Here is a 16,896-nt window from a genome sequence, read left to right on the forward strand (position 1 = left end):
TTTCAATGTTTACATGTTTACGTTTGAGTGACTGAGCCCTCTAGTGGCCATAAGAATTATGAGTTTTGTCTGTTGGGCGCAAAGGAAACACATTCTCACTACCAACTCGTCACATCTGGACGCTTCCTCAAGACCCCTTGGGTACCTCTTTAGCGTTGTCTTTCGACGTGTAGGGTCAAGTCGGCGACAAAAACTATGCAATGTCTGTTCAAGTTAGCAATAATAAATATGCAACATCCAGTTTACCTTTCAAAATAAAACTAGTAGTTAATAATGTAAAATTTGGTTTGGTTTAGGCAACAAAACTACTTGGTAACGGTTAAGAAAAGGTCTTGATTTGGCTTAAAATTACATTACTTACGTGACTAACTTTACTTTGCGTAATTTGAGTTACTAATGTGACCTAAATAAAAACATTCAATGTTAACTTTTTGTTTCACATTGCAACGAACACCAGTCTCCTGACTGAAAGTTGGGTTTATGGCCCACCGTCCACCCCAACCACCTCCTTCCTCAGACTTTTATGTTAAATAACCTACACCTACCTAAATGACAAGAAATGAATATATTTCAACGCACTGCGGAGGCCCTTTGTGCGTTACAAACTGACGTCAAGGGCCATGCGTCCATCTGGAACGACTTGGGAATGAGAACAGGTTGGCAAAGGAGGAAACACTGTGACTATGAAGTGGCTGGCACTGATAAATGATAGCGTCCTAATGATGAGGAGTCAGATCTGAAACCCCCCACATGATTAGTTCAAACTGACAATTCATTAGGAAGACCTCACACTTTTCTCCCCCTTGCTTGAGATGTGTAGAAGTACAATACTTGCCCATTCAGGAATTCACATCTTAAGAGAAAAACTTTATGCAACCAGACACAGATTTAGTGTGCAAAGAAAGCCACTAACCACGAAGGACAATAATGTCATCACCTGTCCGTCACTCCCTCCATCTTTTTATAACCCCTGCTGTTCTGTGTCTGCACACTGATATGAGCTGTCCCTTCATGCTGAAACGTTTTTAAAAACCTACAGCAGGATTCACTTTATACAAGCTATACTGGCCTTTAAATATCAAGGGGGCAAAGTATGATATCTTCTAGTCATGTCTCTCCTTTGATATTACAAATATGCCTGATGATGGGAGAAGTTATTATATAGACATTAGGGGAAAATAGCAGCAGAGTTGTGTTTGAGTCTTACCCTTGAAGCAGAAAGCGCCGTGCCTGTCGGTGGGGTTCGGGTAGCCGGTTTGGTTTTGATACCTGTAGAGCGTGCGAACCCCCAGCAGGCCTCCTCCGCACTGAGGCCTGGGGACGGTGACAGGGTAGCGGACGCTGCCGTCAGAGAGCCAGCCGTGGTCGCAGCGGTTCAGCCCCGCCCTCCAGGCTGCGAACAGCTGACCCGGCGACGCCAAAACGGCATCGTGCTTCTCACACTCCTCTCTCGCCTCCTGCAAGGTGAGCTGGCCGGTGACAGAAGGAGGAAAGAAGACCTCGCCTTCACACAGAGGAGATAAACAAATAAAGTAATAAAAAAGGTTTAGTGTGTTGCTTCTGTAGTTAAACTTAAAACGTCAGGATAAATCATTAAGAACAAAAACAAAGGAGCTCCCTGCACAAACAATGGGGATTAGTGATTGGTCATTAGACACATTCACATCTCAAGTGAACAAGCAGCTAAAACGTAAATGTGCCTAAAAAGTCGTCGTTAACTTCTCCCTCAAAGTTTTTACATCCACAGTTTTATACTTATTATCAAAGAATCTGGTATATTCTGAATTACTTGATCATCTTTGGTAGGCTACTGTTGGTTAAAGGTTGTTTCCAGCTGGTGATTATTAAACTGACTTCAATGTTTATCTAACCCTGACTTCAGTTCAGTGGTGAGGTTTTTTTCTCACACACCTGATTGTGACAGATTGGGCTTTCTGACTCGACTTTTCCCAACTTACGAAAATGTTTTTTTTTTCTTTTTTAGCAACATCTAGCTGCTAGATGAACCTCCTATATGGAAGAGCCAATAGAGCTCCGAAGGTCACTAATTAAAACGCTGTATCATGTTTGTTGAATACAAACAGAAATGTAAATGTGTGGGAGTTATGTGCTGGAACTATTTATTGGCGAACGACAGGGAACTAGTGGGGAAGCTGCACAAAAGCTTTCGGCAGATGGTTAAACCAATGGCGTCACTGTGTGTTGAAAAGTATTGGGGACATAAGGGCTCAGTTTAGGGGTGGTACAATACACTTAGCTCACAAGAGGTGATGATGCACATTATTGGGGTCACAAGAACACGATGAGAAGATACTTTAACACTATTTTAAAGAAATATTCAGTGCAGAGATATATGAGTGGGAGGGTATGGGGATCTTCCCCTAGAAAATTTGGAGCATTAAACACTTCCAACAAAGTTTTGGTGGAAATGTCTTTATTTATAGGCCCTAAGGGAAACCCAAAATCCAGGTGGCAGATGACAATTCAAAATTTAAAAATATAATTGAATATAATGCAATAATTAGTAGCTTGTTTATTTAGCTTCTTTTTTGGAAGTGCACATTTATGTCTTCTATATTTACATTGCATGTTTTCTTTTAGTGTAAATAAACCTTTCTCAAGGCTGGTTATCAGAAAATGTTCTTACAAATGCTTTTAAAAAGTGTGGGGACAAAATCAGCTATTTCAAAAAGTGGTTGGCACATGTCCCCAGCGTCCCCAGCGTACAGGACACCTATGGTTAAACTGTTATTCATCAAGAAATAGTTCCAGCGTGCAACTCTTTCTTAAAAGGTCAAACTATGGTTTTCACTTTTCTGTTTGTGTTCAGACTGAACAAAGGAGATGCTTTGTGTTATTTAGTGAACTTTAAAGCGGCTGGAAGGTGCATTTTTGAACAGGGCCACGCTAGCTGTTTCCTCCTGCTTCCAATCTTTATGCTAAGCTAAGCAAGGCTAACCATGTTCCGACTCCAGCTCTGAACTGAACACACAGACATGAGATTGATATTGATGTTAAACTATTAATTTAAAGCAGTGGTTCGCAAACCTTTCTCTGTCACGCCCCCTTTCAGAAGCCAAAAGATGTTCATGCCACCCCACCCCAGCAAAAGAGGATTTAATTTTTATCAGTCATTAACAATACGGAGGAGTGGAATAAACAAGATTCAGGTTAGCAAAATAGCCTTGCTAGCATCAGAGCACTTTTGTTTGTTTATGTCACCGCATGAATCACATTCATGCAACTTTAGGTTCCCTCAACATTCATGACCCCCCTGAAGTGTCTCAACGTCCCCCCAGGGGGGCCCACTCCCCAGTTTGAGAACCACTGCTTTAAATGTATTTCTCTGTACTTTGTGTTTACCGTGTAGTTTATCTACGTAGCAGTACACGTCGTATTTCTCTGTGAGATTGCGGATGCCATACGTTCTCACTCCGGGCCTGTTCATCAGATCCCCTGTGCAGCCGGGACGGGGCACTGTGATTGGGTATCTGAAACAACAATAAAAGGTATCACACAAAGTTTTAAAGTAAGGGCTAATTTAGTAATTTCTGTCCATGTCAAGTGAAAAAAATCTGACACTGCTTTTTACTCCTCTGCATTTATCAGACAGCTTTAGTTACTAGTTACGATTAGTTACAAGTTAGTTTTGCAAACAAAATATATGAAACCAAACTGTAAAGTACGGCTGAAACACTTTGTCAATATATATATATATATATATATATATATATATATATATATATATACACATATATATATATATATATATATACATATACACATATATATATATATATATACATATACACATATATATATATATATATATATACATATACACATGATAATTAAAAAAAATCCCTTTAATCATATTAATTTATTGTTATAAATGTTGAGTTTTGGACTGTTGGTCACTTTGAACTCTGGGTAACTGTGACGGCAGAATCTTTACAAACCAAACAATCAATCAATTACTGAAGAAAATAATCCAGAATAAAAATAATCATTAGCTGCAGTCTGATACTAAACAGTTCAAAATGAGCTCCAGCTCAGCAACTGCAGCAGAAACATCCTGCTTTCCATTAAGGATGAGGGATAATAAGCTGAGGAGAGAATGTATAATAGTACAACAGGAACAGGGGACATTTTACTACACAGAGTACTTTTACAGCGTGGTATTTGTACCTTTACCTAAGTAAAGGATCTGAGCAGTTCCTTTACCACACACACCTGACTGACTGGTCGGCGAGCCAGCCTGCGTCACATTGGTCGAAGCCGTCTTCAAAAGCAGCCATCAGCTGTTTAGGTGTAGCGATGGAGGAGTCCACAGAGCGACACGCCTCCAAAGCTTCAGAGAAGTCCATGGAGTAGCGGCTAGTGTTAGCTCTGTAGTGGAACACCACACCTGGACAGGAAGGAATCAGGAAAGTACATTAGATACAGAGTAGTTAAGTGTGAGGGACCTGAACTGTAAATCCCCAATTCTGTATCCTCAAAGTTCCTTGGTGAACACGGTATTCTCCTGGATGATGTAACGATCATATATGTTAACTTCTGACCATCCGGTGAACTTTCAGCTTTGTTTCTGAGAAATCAGGTGTTTGTATGCCAGTTTGTTTTGGCACATGGCTCTAAATACTACAGTACCCACAAGGCTCAGCAGCTGTTGGAGAAGAAGCCAGTCACAGGTGCAAATGAGAGTATTAGTGGCTTCATAACAGCTCTGTTGTTGCTGAAATTGAACCAGAATTTGAAAATAAATTTTCAAGTAAAACTATGTAACTTTTACAGAAACACACAATGATATTATATATCATATATATCATGGTATGATGAAATAGAAATCCTGCTCTGTAACTTTACGGCATCAGAAGTGGAGAAGAGCCATAACGTTAGAAAAGTGACTCAGTAATCAAACTTAAACAGCAGTATTTATCTAAAGTTTGCAAACATTAGCCACCATAAGCTTCAGCAGCCCGTTGAACCAACTGTGTGTAAGTTTAAACTTTCGCTTAATGTAAATTATTACTATGTTATGATTCATGCATTACTAAAATAAAACCAATTGCACAACAGATATAAGTTACAACATAACTCTAAGTTACAGATGCTTCAGGGTCGGTGTAAATCATAAAATGTCACAAAAGTTTACTCGCTGATGGTGAAACTGCTGTTTTTCTGACGCACAGCATTCATTTAGCAACAGTAATTTATTTAAATGATATGTCAATGACTCTTATCTTTGATCGCTGATTGGCCACTTGCCTTACTTATAGACTTTACGCCCAAACTATTTTTGACTCTTCCGAGTGCGCCGGGTTCCTCCCACAGCACAAAGACATGCAGTTTGGTCGGTTTCATGTCCGTCACCTAACATTGTCTACAGGAAATTAGGATGCAACTTTCTCACTAGATTTGGTGACCCCTTTTGGGACAATTTAGCTAAAGATGCAGACAATTACAGGACAGTATAGAGAAACACAAGCCAGTCGGCTATTTCAGCTGTCATCCTCGGACTATATGTATCTGTTGTCTTGTGTCATTAGGTCCTTTATTTTCAGCTGGATGGGAGGATTATTATTTCTAATCTGCGAGGATGCCCTGGCAGAGCTGCAGGAGGATGTGAATAGATGACTGGGCTGTTAAATGGAGAGTTGTGTGTCAGTCATAGGGAGCGTCTTTGTCTGGAGCTGCTCAACAAAAAGTCCTGTTCAGTCTTTATGTGGAATCTGTGTAAATGTCTGGGAGCGGGAGTTGGATCACTTGTCAGATATTCTTCCACACAGCTCTGTGGAGTTTCCCCCAGATGAACTCTGATGAACTACAGTGCAACATATGAAGTGACTTTCATATACAAACCACCAAATCACTTATTGAGAGAATTAATTGGCAACAATTTTGATAAAAGACTATTTGTTTAAGTCATGTTGTCAGACACAATTTCTCTGGTTCTAGCTTCCAAATTGTGAAGATGCTGTTGTTTTTTAACTTTTCTATGAAAACAAGCTGAATATCTTTGGGTTTGTTGGTTTACAGGGTGTCAATTGTGGATTAAAAGACTACATGTAATGTAAAAGGAGTCGTCATAGTGACAAACGTTATCTCCCGATTCTGCAGTTTCCATCAGCTCAGAGTCTTTAAGCTCATTTTTTTAGATTTACTTTTAATTTAGCCTCATAGCTGTAATCAACCTTGTTTCCAGCAGCAGCTGTTTTCTGAGAAAAAAGCTGTAAAAAGCCTCTGTACGTGACGAGCTCACAGCAAACAGTAGACAGACACCGTTATTTCCCTCAGGTGGTGGTGGAGACCAAACACAGAGCTAAAAGAGAGAGAATACTGGACTTTGATTCATCAGGTGACACAAACATGACTCAACATTAATAATAATAATAATAATAATAATCCTTATTTGTAGAGCACTTTTCAAAAACAAGTTACAAAGTGCTTTAACAAGTGTAAAGAATAATACAAAAAAACAAGATAAGAGCATGAAAACATTGAAAAGACTAAAATACCGATTAATATGAAATTAGTAAAATAGAATAAAATAAAAGGGATAAAATAAAGTCAAATAAGATCGGGAAAGGCTCTCCTATAAAAGTATGTTTTAAGAAGGGACTTAAAAGAGTTCACTGACTCAGCCGACCTGATTTCCTCGGGCAGGCTGTTCCAGAGCCTCGGGGCCCTGACAGCAAACGCTCTGTCCCCTTTAGTTTTCAGTCGAGACTCTGGACTCAGTACCAGAGATCCCCACCCAGTGCCTCAGTCTGTCTAACATGATGTTGTGATCAATGGTGTCAAAAGCAGCGCTAATTAATGATCATGTTGCTCTGTAACTGCTGGATGTGCAAATAACCAACTTCATTCAGGGGAAAATAATATGTCAGTGATGTGTTTACAGCTTGTTCCAATGCCCCAAAGCAGTCAGTCGCTGAGCTAAATGCTTCAGTTCACCAGCTAGTCTCTGCTGCTTGGTGCTGAGCAGGTAGTGTAAGGTGGCCTTTTACAGCTTGTTTGATGGAAACAGCTGCTGCTGCTGGAAATGAGGCTGATGAACCAAAACAGTAAAGTTGTGGGCTGTAAAACCAAAAAACAACGAGCTGGAAGACGCTTAAACACTCGTTAGAGCTGCAGAGTTGGGGATAATCCTCTGTGAGTTCATCAATATGAGCTACTTCTTCCACATTACACAGAGTCTGTTAATCCAATGTTAATATAAACATATTGATTAGTGCAGCTTTAGAGAAAAAAAACATGTGCAAAGCCTTGAGTTAATACTTCTGCTTTGCAAACAGCAGGAAGGCCTCTGCCAACTCAGTACATCTGGATTCAGTCGCTGAACACGTTTGTAGACTCCTGATATCGACCTATAAAAGTGCAGAATTGGCAGAGTGCGTTTGTTTTACTCACCGGAGACGTTGAGGCTCACGGTGTCCTGAGTTTCCTCCATCCCCTGCATGATCTCACAGCGGTAAAGCCCTGCGTCGCTGGCCCTGAGCAGCACCATCATCAGAGAGGCATCCCCGACGGACCACGGATGGCTGGGCACCGACACCCTGCTCCTGTATTTCTGCCCCACCTTGACCACTCTTCCCTGGGCCACCAGCACCACGGTCTCCCCCTCCCGCTCCACCTTTGACCACTTGATCCTCACCCCCTCCTCAGGACTGGCGTGAGGGGCGTTACCGGGGAGCAGAGGTCCTGGCGTGGTTGTGTGTGTGCTCTGTGATGGAGAAACTGACATTGTGGAGAAGTGGCACGGCAGCACCACCCTGCCTGCCAGAGAGCCGGTCACAGAGGGGTTCTTCTCCACCGTCACAGAGTGTGGTAACGCTGGAAAACAGGATCCTGCATGAGTACATGTGTGTGTCAAACACGTTGTTCTTTTTACCTAATCCAGTCTGACACTGAACATCATGACCAACCAACTGCCCAATCTCTCTCTGTCATATCGATATTTTCATCCCTGAACAATAGATTTGCTTTTTTGCTTTTATTTTTTAGTGACACAAACAAGATATCTGAGACAACTTGCTCAAGGCTGCACAGAGTTTACAGACTGTTATTAACTCATAGTTCCTTAATTAACAATTATTAAATCTCAGGACAGCGGAGTCGCTCACCAGCTTCCACGTGACACTGAAGACTCACTTGTTGACCTGGACTCTGCAGAGCCTCCCTCCTTAACCCCCCCTCCAAAAAACCTCTTACTCACTTGTATGTTTGTACACCCTCTCTCTTAAAAATAGTACTTACCACTGTGTAGCATCTTTAGCCTAGCTATCTTTGATGACTACCAGCATTGGCTGACCTAATAATGGCAATTATGAGTGCTTGAAACGTGTTCTATCGACATTCTTACTCTCCCAAAATCGATCTATTGCTTTTTCACTTCCGAAGTCAATTTGGACAAAAGCGTCTGCTACATGCCCGAAATGTAAAAGTAAAATGTACAAATTAAAACTAATACGTTATGATATATTATTATAGATTAAACTACCCAGCAGCATATAACGTAATTAAAATGAAATACACCTTCACCAGCTGCAACATTAAAGTGATGATGAACACATACTCTAATACGGGTCATTCTGTACAATGAGTACTTTTTACTTTTGCTACTTTGGGTATATTTTGATGCTACTACCTTTGTACTTTAACTTAAGTAAACAGTAATTCTATACTGATGTACGGCTTTGGGTACTTCTTCCACCCCTGGACTTAATGAAAGATCATCACAGGAAAAGAAGACATCTTTATCTTTTCACTCATTTACTTGGAATAAATGCAATTTCTCCAAACTGATGTGAAACACAATGGACACATGATGTAACACATAAAGCAGTTTTCATAACAGGCCGTGGAGGAGTGGCTGCAGCTTTCAGACTTGTGTGTGTATGTGTGTAACCAGGGATTACTGGAAAGCATGTGTTCAGAGTGAATGTGTCTGGTGTTGCAGTAATAATCACTTTCCACCTTGTCAGTCTTGGACCTGCACTCTGGCTCATGTGATATTACGTCTACGTCAAGAGGGAGAGAGAGAGAATGACGAAGGGGAAAAGAGGGAGACGGGTGACGGAGTCTGGATTTGGGTTCCTGTAACTTTCTGCTGGACTCGACTCACCTGGCTGAGGACGAGCAGAGCACACACACACCAGGCAGAGCAGGTGTGTGAGGATGTGTGGAATCATCTCAACACGATCTATAGAAACAGAGAATCAGATTATAAATGATGCTGATGAGAGTCACGGTGGAAAGTAACTAAGTACTTACAATTTTGGGGTACTTAACTCAAGTATTTCCATTCCTATTTACTCTTTGCTTCACTACATTCATCTGACATAAAGCTGCAAAAATTAGTCAATTGACAGAAAATTACTTTTTAATAATTGATCAATTGTTATTTTTCAAGACAAACATTTATTGGTTCCAAAGTCTCTGAATGGAGCATTTGATGCTTTTCCATTTCCAAAAAAGATGATAAACTAATGTAAGTTCAGGACTGTTGGTCAAACAACACAAGCAGTTTAAATGTGTTGTGGAAACATATTACTAACACCTAAACACCTAATCAATTAATCAGGAAGCTGCAGATTCATCAACATCCTTTATTTTTATTAAATAATATAAATTTTACTTTACATTTCAAAACTAAAAACTGCTGGACACACAAGCTGCATCCCTCATTAAGTCTATTCTCAGTGTTTGTAACCTGGAGGTTTCAAGTTTCATCCTGATTGGCTCCAAACTTGTGATGTCATAAACCATCACAGTGAAGCAACAGGAAAAAAAAAAAAAACATGTTTCTAAATAAAAGCACTTTAAAAAGCTTCATACACAGTAAAGAATCAGTAATAATTATTAAATTTTATAATATGGAACAACAAAAAACTGGCAGGGACAGTTCTGCTGCATAATGAGTACTTTAATTTAGCTGATAATACTTCTTTAAATGCAGGACTTTCACTTGTTATAGTGTATTTTTAGATGTTGGTGTTGCAACAATTATTTTCAATAATCTGTGTGAGATTCATTGATTATTATATTGTTATTTGATGAAAGTTTTCATTATGAAATAAAGCTTTGTGTTTAATGACTACAAATATCATATTTTGGCCAACACACAACAATATTCTATTAACTATACCCTAAAACTGAGACACAGATCATTTACATAAGAGAAGCTGGAACTAACAAATTATGAAATGCTGAAATTATTAATTATTAAAATAGCTGCTGATTAATTTCCTGTTGAATCTGAGTACTTGTTACACCAATGTATGTGTAAACCTACTGCATGTACATAAATGTATTCATGACACAATCCCCATAATATTTATTATAAACAAGTTCCTGGAGTTTAACTTGTATATATTTGGACCATAAAAGTTCATTCTTATAGTATATTATGTCGACAATGAACGTGTTCTACGTTAGGAATAAATTATTATTTCTATTATTTTTGACTCTATACTTTTCACCTGACATGCAAATGAGGAAAAAGTTTAATTTAAGGGAAAAGTCTGGATTGATTTAGAGACAGATGTGTGATCACAGCTGTAGGAAGGAGCAGATTAGAGCACAGCTGCGGTGATAAAGCTTATCAAGAGATCGAGTGGTTAAACTGTCAGTGGATGTAAATGGTCCTAATTGATCCCAAGTGTCAATTACTATCAATAGGTCGCTTATCTTTTAGTTTTATCAGTGTGGGAACATTCCTGCCCACCCAGAAGATCAGCAGCTCCGGTGGCAGAGAGGATGAGAAACACGCAGACTGCTGCATCAACTGCGGATTAACAGCTGAAATAATCGTTCACATTAATCTTCCGTGAATCTCACGAGATTTTACATTTAATAACATTCTGTGCAGGACGTTCCGCAAGAAAATGTTTTTAAAAATTCAATAACTTACCTTGTAAATAAAAGAAAAAAGAAAAAAGTCAAACAATCCGGTTTTCTTGCTTCAGGTTTAATCACATCAAACTTTTCCAAAATGAAATTCCCGGAGGTCCCAAATAAACAGCAGCGTTTGTTTCAGCGGTGCAGGAGACGTGTTGCTGGTCAGACCTCATCCACCTCTCAGGACCGGCTGCAAGTTCAAATCCACTTCACACCCACTATTATCCAGACATTAGGAAGAGGAGGGGCGCACATGTCCGGAGAGAGAGAGAGAGAGAGAGAGAGGGGCGGTGTGAGGACGACAAAAAGAGAAACCGAGTGGATGAGAGAAAGAGAGAGAGAGGTGGAGATGGAGGAAGTGAGAATGGGGAAAGCATGAGTTGGAGAGAGAGTGTAAGAGAAAGAATCAGAGGAGAAGAATGGGAGAGAGAGACATTAAAGGGTCACTTCACTGATTTAGAGTTGCTCTTCCATGAAGTTGAAATCTAATTCTGTGCAGTAGGGATTTCCTGACTTTTCACCCCTAATATGGGTCAAGCTCCAAAAACACATTTCACAAAATGCAACTCAATCACAGCCTCAGATCTGATCCCTCCCTACCAGGCAAACACTCACCTTTTTGATTTTTACTGGTGTTATTTACACTGGGGCCGCTGGGGACATGTCCCCACCACTTTTTTTAAGCAAAAAAAATAAAAATAAAACATACCATTCTGAAATATAGCTTGTAGTTAAATAACAAATGAAAATACATTTAGAAAGGTTTTCAAATTATTTTTAATTATTATTTTTATTATTTCAAAATTAAGAAAACATGAAATGCAATTAAAATATAGAAGAAACAAATGTGCATTGTCCAAAAAAAGTAACTTAAACCAAAACAAACAAGCTACTGATTATAAAATAACCCCAAAATGTGCAGCAGCAGTCAACAGCTTTAACAACTTCTGGACACAGTTTCTTTTTTGCCCACGTTTTCTGTTTTCTCCCTGTGAACATGACATAAGAGGAGGACAGACTAAATCATGCCTACATATGTGCTGCTTCAGCAGGGATGATGTTACATGAGAAAAGTTGATTTACTGGAGAAACAGATCTGAAAGCAGCACAGGATGACTGAGAGCTGCACTGACTTAAATTCTATTATATTTATATATTTTGAAATGTCACCTGCTCCTGATTTTTGTGTTTCCTTATCCATAAATAAAAACATTTCCACCATAGATTGGTGCAGAAACTTTCACCAGAATGCAGGAAATCAAGTGTTTAAAGATCAAAATTTGCCCTCAAAACCCCCTGCTCATATATGTAGCCATTAATGATATCTTTAAAACACTGTTTAAGGATCTTTTCGTCCCGCTCTTGGGAAACTAATATCGCGTATCGTGATGTCTCGCGAGCTAAGTTTCTCTTCACACCGCTAATCTGAGCCTCTATGTTCCCACCACTTTTCAACAGAAAGTGACGCCCTTGGTGCCTGATCCAACACTAACCTTTGGAAAGTCTAGTTTAATTAACTAAAAAAAAAAAAAGGTCAGAAAAGGCATTAAAGGTGGGTTTGAAACCCCCTCAGAGGTGACACTATTCAGAGCCAAAGTGAAACCAGAACTTCCAGATTCTGTTCCAGAATTAACAACCCCTCATTAAAAATCCTGTTGACATCTGTAACAACACTAATAACTAAAGATCCAGCCTTAAACAGAGGGTCCCTGTTTCAACTGTCACATTACCATATGACAATATTTAAAAAGTCCCACTACATATGACGTCAAATGCAGCATGCCTGCAGTCCAGCATGCTTTCCTGGCTATTCTGACCCGAAGTACTATGTATATCATATTATACGTCATTTGTAAGGGCAGCTGCTACTACAAGTAAAAAGAAAAAGTATGCTTTTTGATTTTGAACACATCAAGAATCTCTACCAACGTACTACTCTCACTGTGAGAAAAGCCCTAATGTGTACTAGATTAGCAGGAATTTCTGCGCTGTGAGTTTACTGGACACACTCAACTGCCCCAAAATGCTTTGCGTCTCTTTAGACTTCCCAATGGCAACCAAGCGATGCGCATGACTGTGTTGCTCGAGTCCACAGACCAAACATTAAACGTCACGGCGAGTCCAGGAGTCCCAATTCCTTCACGTCTGAAATAACAGCGGAACAGAGTCGACGCTGTAGAAGTTTTTAGACACCAGAGATTTATTAAAGCTGGAAAGGTGAGATTTATAAATAGGGTTGAAACCAAGATACGGTGGTCTAAGTTCTTGTTCTGCCTTGCTGATCAGGTTTCATGGGACCTGTAGTTTTTGATCGCCGTTGTTGTTTGTATTGTTGTTTTAAGTTTGTTAAAACCACAGAGGTCAACATTTTTTTAATATTACCTGCTATGAGTGGACTTAGTGTTAGAATATGGAAAGCAAAACACAGGACCGTACGTCACTTTTTCAGATCGACTGGTGAAAGAAATGCTGAACGAGACGCAAGAACCCCTCTGAACTAGTGCATTGATATTGACATGTAAAATCAGTGGAGTTCCCGTTTAAAGGTCATTTAAAAAATAAACACAAACAACCTTGTAATTTACATGAAAAAAAATAACACGTTCATGTTGTTTATTGGTACAAATATTAAAATGACAAGTTTGTAAATATCTAAAAGTCACAATTCATTTCCAGTTCATGAAGCACATTACAAAAGTGTTTAAAATACGTAGTGATTCTACAGAACTTCAGACAGGCCACAAATGAAAGGGAACGCCTGAAGAGGTGACTGGAGGAACATACTGAAAGCAGATTCTTCCGTGCATGACATTGAGGCTCACTCTGGCCTTACCAGATCACACGTTCTAGTAGTCAATTAGGTGGTTCTAGAGATTATTTGAGACTTTTCGGCGGTTCTAGCGATCATTAATAATCTTTGGGTGGTTGCAGCAATCCTGTAGGAGGTCCTAGGGTTATTGTAGGTGGTTCTAACAATCATTTACAATGTTCTAGGGATCCTTTAGGTGGTTCTAACAATCGTTTAGGATGTTCAATGGTTTCTTTGGGTGATCTTCTAGGATCGTTAGGTGGTTCTAGCGATCATTTCGAATATTTTAGGGTCCCTTAGGTGTTTCTAGTGGTCCTTTAGGAGTTTATAGGGTTCCTTCAGGTGATTGTAATGATCATTTAGGGTGCTCTAGTGATCCTTTAGGACGTTATAGGGTTCCTTCAGGTGATTGTAATGATCATTTAGGGTGCTCTAGTAATCCCTTCAGACATTCTAGGGTTTCTTGAGGTGGTTCTGTTCTAAAAATCATCTAGGGTGTTCTATGGTTCCTTAAGGAGGTTGTAGTGATCCTTTAGGACGTTATAGGGTTCCTTCAGGTGATTGTAATGATCATTTAGGGTGTTCTACCGTTCCTTAGGGTGGATCTAGTGTTACATTAGAAGGTCCTAGAGTTCTTTAAGGTGATTGTAATGATCATTTAGGGTGTTCTAGGGTTCCTTAGGTTGGGTCTAGTGATCCTTTAGGACGTTTAAGAGTTCCTTTCGGTGGTTCTAGTGTTACATTAGGATTCCGAGGTGGTTCTTGTGATTTTGGGGATCTTTTAGGTATTTAAACAACCATGGTATCCACCACCATCGTCAAAACAACAAATGAGTGAATACATTTCGGAAGAATGATTTTCATCTCTCATTTTTTTTATCGCCTTCATTTGTCACCCACCTGTTGTTCCTTATAAATAATTTCATGATCCTAATACACAAACTCAGTATAAAAATATGACACCGTTGCAACATAAACCAGTGCTGTTCTCATGTTTCACTCTCTCTATGCAGGGTCAAAAGTCTTCAAACAGGTCCTCTGCTGCTGCAGCATCTGTAGAGCGCCGGGGCGTCTGCTCCTTACTGGATCCTGCAGGGGGGTCGGTCCTGCACACACACATACAAGAGAGAGCGAGAACAGGTCAGTGGGCTAATGAGGCTGGTTTACAGGAGTTTTCCTGTTGAGACGGGAAGTGCATCATGTGGCCCATAAGGTGCAAGACTAGAAACACATGGGCAACTTTTATACCTGTGTGTAGGTAGGTCCATTCAGTGTGTGTGTGTGTATGTGTAATTGTGGCCCAGCAGCTCCCCCACCTTATGTGGTCTACATCAAATGCTGGACTTGACCACCGGTGTGTTTTATCACGTAGAGGCTCATGTTCTCCTCCTGTCTCAGCTCTATATAAGCTTATATATTCTGTCCTCACTTGAATGCAACGCCATGTGATGTTTAGGAGTTAGGAAACAAAATGTCAGATATACTGAGGATGAAAGAAGGATCAAAGATGCAAAGTGGGTTGCAGAGGAAGGAGGGCAAGACTAGATCAAGGGTGACGGAAAGCACAAATGTAGGCCAACTGAAGGGACTCAGATCTTGAGGGAATAGTTTGACATTTTGGGAAGTGCACTTTATGGGTGAGAGTTAGATGAAAAGACTGAAACCACACATGAAATATAAAGCTAGTTAGCTTCGTAGCTTAGCATTAAGACTGGAAACAGCTAGTCTGACTCAGTTCAGAGGTAAGAAAATCCACCTACGAACACCTCTGAAGCTAATTTAATTAACACGTTATATCTTGTTTGTTTGAAGCCGTACAGAAACTTTTAAGTGTAAAAACACTAAATCGCCATCTCACAGGGGATTACGTGCCAGACTTTTTTCTGGATGGGAGCTGTTGCCAAACAATCAGCAGAGACTCTAAAACGTTACTGGTGGGCAACAAATAAATAGTCCAGCACGTAAGCCCTTGTGTTGTTGTATTAACACTTCGGTTATTAAACAAACGAGATAGAACATGATACTTTGTGAGCTTTGGAGGGCCTGGTAGGCACGTTTCCCCTGTTTACAGTCTCTATGCTAAGCTACGCTAACCGGCTGCTGGTTGTAGCTCCATATTTACTGTACAGATATGTTTTTAAAAAGAAGTAAATTAACTTTTCCTTTAATGTTAATGAAACATGCTTCTCCGGCCTAAACATCACCGTATGATTCACTCCCACCGCCCTCATTAGTTAAAAGAGACTGAATTTTGGACATTAATCAGGTGGACACAAACACCACTCCAAATGAATGTTAATATGGCTCTCTGTTTGAAATGGAAATAGGAGACAGCTCACTAACATGTTCACTGTACAAAATGTTTCCGCTGCCCCTAAATGACACAAAATCAGTTACTGCAGATTTAAGCATCAGTGCTCTTGACATTGTTCATAACAAAAACATTTAGCTACTGTTTTAATATGTAGGTAAGTTAGCTGTAACTTTGTGCCGAAGATTGGGGGGCTTGTTTGGGACGTGGTCGCGTCTGGTCATGTGACCTCCTCATACGCGTGAACATGTTCCCAACTTTGAGGAATTTATAGGAGGCTGTGTAAACCAGTCAGGACAGAAACTTTAGACTTAGCCAGAATTTCAGAGACAAAATTCAATTAATTTTTATTTATAAACTGCCAATTTATAACAGAAGTTATCTCATTGTATTTGTTCTACAATACTGCATCTGTTCTTTTATATTCCTTTGTTTGTTTGCTATGTCGACCGAACTTTCCCCTGCGGGGGTTAATAAAGTCACATCATATCATGTCATTGAGCAGGTCTAGACTGTACAAAAGCAGATAGAGAATGAATGTTGCATAAAATCAATAAAATAAAACCTGTGTAGAGAGGTAACTACCGTTCCCCTGTTATAAACCATACAACATGGAGCCCTTCTCACCTCTAACCTGACTGCATGTGCGGATGACTGACGAATCTCAATCCAACGTGACCCGAGGAACACCCGCAATCTAGAGAAGCATCTTGAATTGTAAGTCACGAGGAGCTTTCTGAAGGACGACGAGTAAAGATATTCTGAAAACCAGGACACAAGATTGTAGACTTTTTCCCTCCAATCCAGACCCACTGTTAACGCTGATTAGCTGAATGGGAACAAGAAGAAAAGGCCGGTGTGAGAAAGGAGAACA

The 16,896-nt window shown here is 39.9% G+C and overlaps 2 protein-coding genes across 5 annotated transcripts in view; both read right to left on the bottom strand.

Annotated features, from left to right (window-relative positions):
- Nucleotides 1–11,055, bottom strand: part of vcanb (versican b) — a 39,637-nt gene extending 28,582 nt beyond the window's left edge. The window contains exons 1-6 of the mRNA XM_046066501.1: nucleotides 10,916–11,055; nucleotides 9,128–9,205; nucleotides 7,414–7,851; nucleotides 4,234–4,408; nucleotides 3,364–3,491; nucleotides 1,208–1,504 (exon numbers count right to left, since the gene is read on the bottom strand). Of these exons, the coding sequence (XP_045922457.1) occupies nucleotides 1,208–1,504; nucleotides 3,364–3,491; nucleotides 4,234–4,408; nucleotides 7,414–7,851; nucleotides 9,128–9,194 (1,105 nt within the window). The 5' untranslated portion in view covers nucleotides 9,195–9,205; nucleotides 10,916–11,055. The remainder of the gene's footprint in view (nucleotides 1–1,207; nucleotides 1,505–3,363; nucleotides 3,492–4,233; nucleotides 4,409–7,413; nucleotides 7,852–9,127; nucleotides 9,206–10,915) is intronic.
- xrcc4 (X-ray repair complementing defective repair in Chinese hamster cells 4) overlaps nucleotides 10,994–16,896 on the bottom strand; it is a 39,839-nt gene continuing 33,936 nt past the window's right edge. For 2 of the 4 annotated variants that reach the window (XM_046066502.1, XM_046066503.1), the window contains exon 8: nucleotides 13,483–14,817. In XM_046066502.1, the coding sequence (XP_045922458.1) occupies nucleotides 14,727–14,817 (91 nt within the window). In that variant the 3' untranslated portion in view covers nucleotides 13,483–14,726. Of the gene's footprint in view, nucleotides 11,121–13,482; nucleotides 14,818–16,649; nucleotides 16,852–16,896 lie in introns of those variants that run through there. The other 2 variants (XR_006827793.1, XM_046066504.1) reach the window with 2 other exon arrangements.

This window comes from Micropterus dolomieu, linkage group LG13 (assembly GCF_021292245.1).
Source record: "Micropterus dolomieu isolate WLL.071019.BEF.003 ecotype Adirondacks linkage group LG13, ASM2129224v1, whole genome shotgun sequence".
Lineage (NCBI taxonomy): Eukaryota > Metazoa > Chordata > Actinopteri > Centrarchiformes > Centrarchidae > Micropterus > Micropterus dolomieu.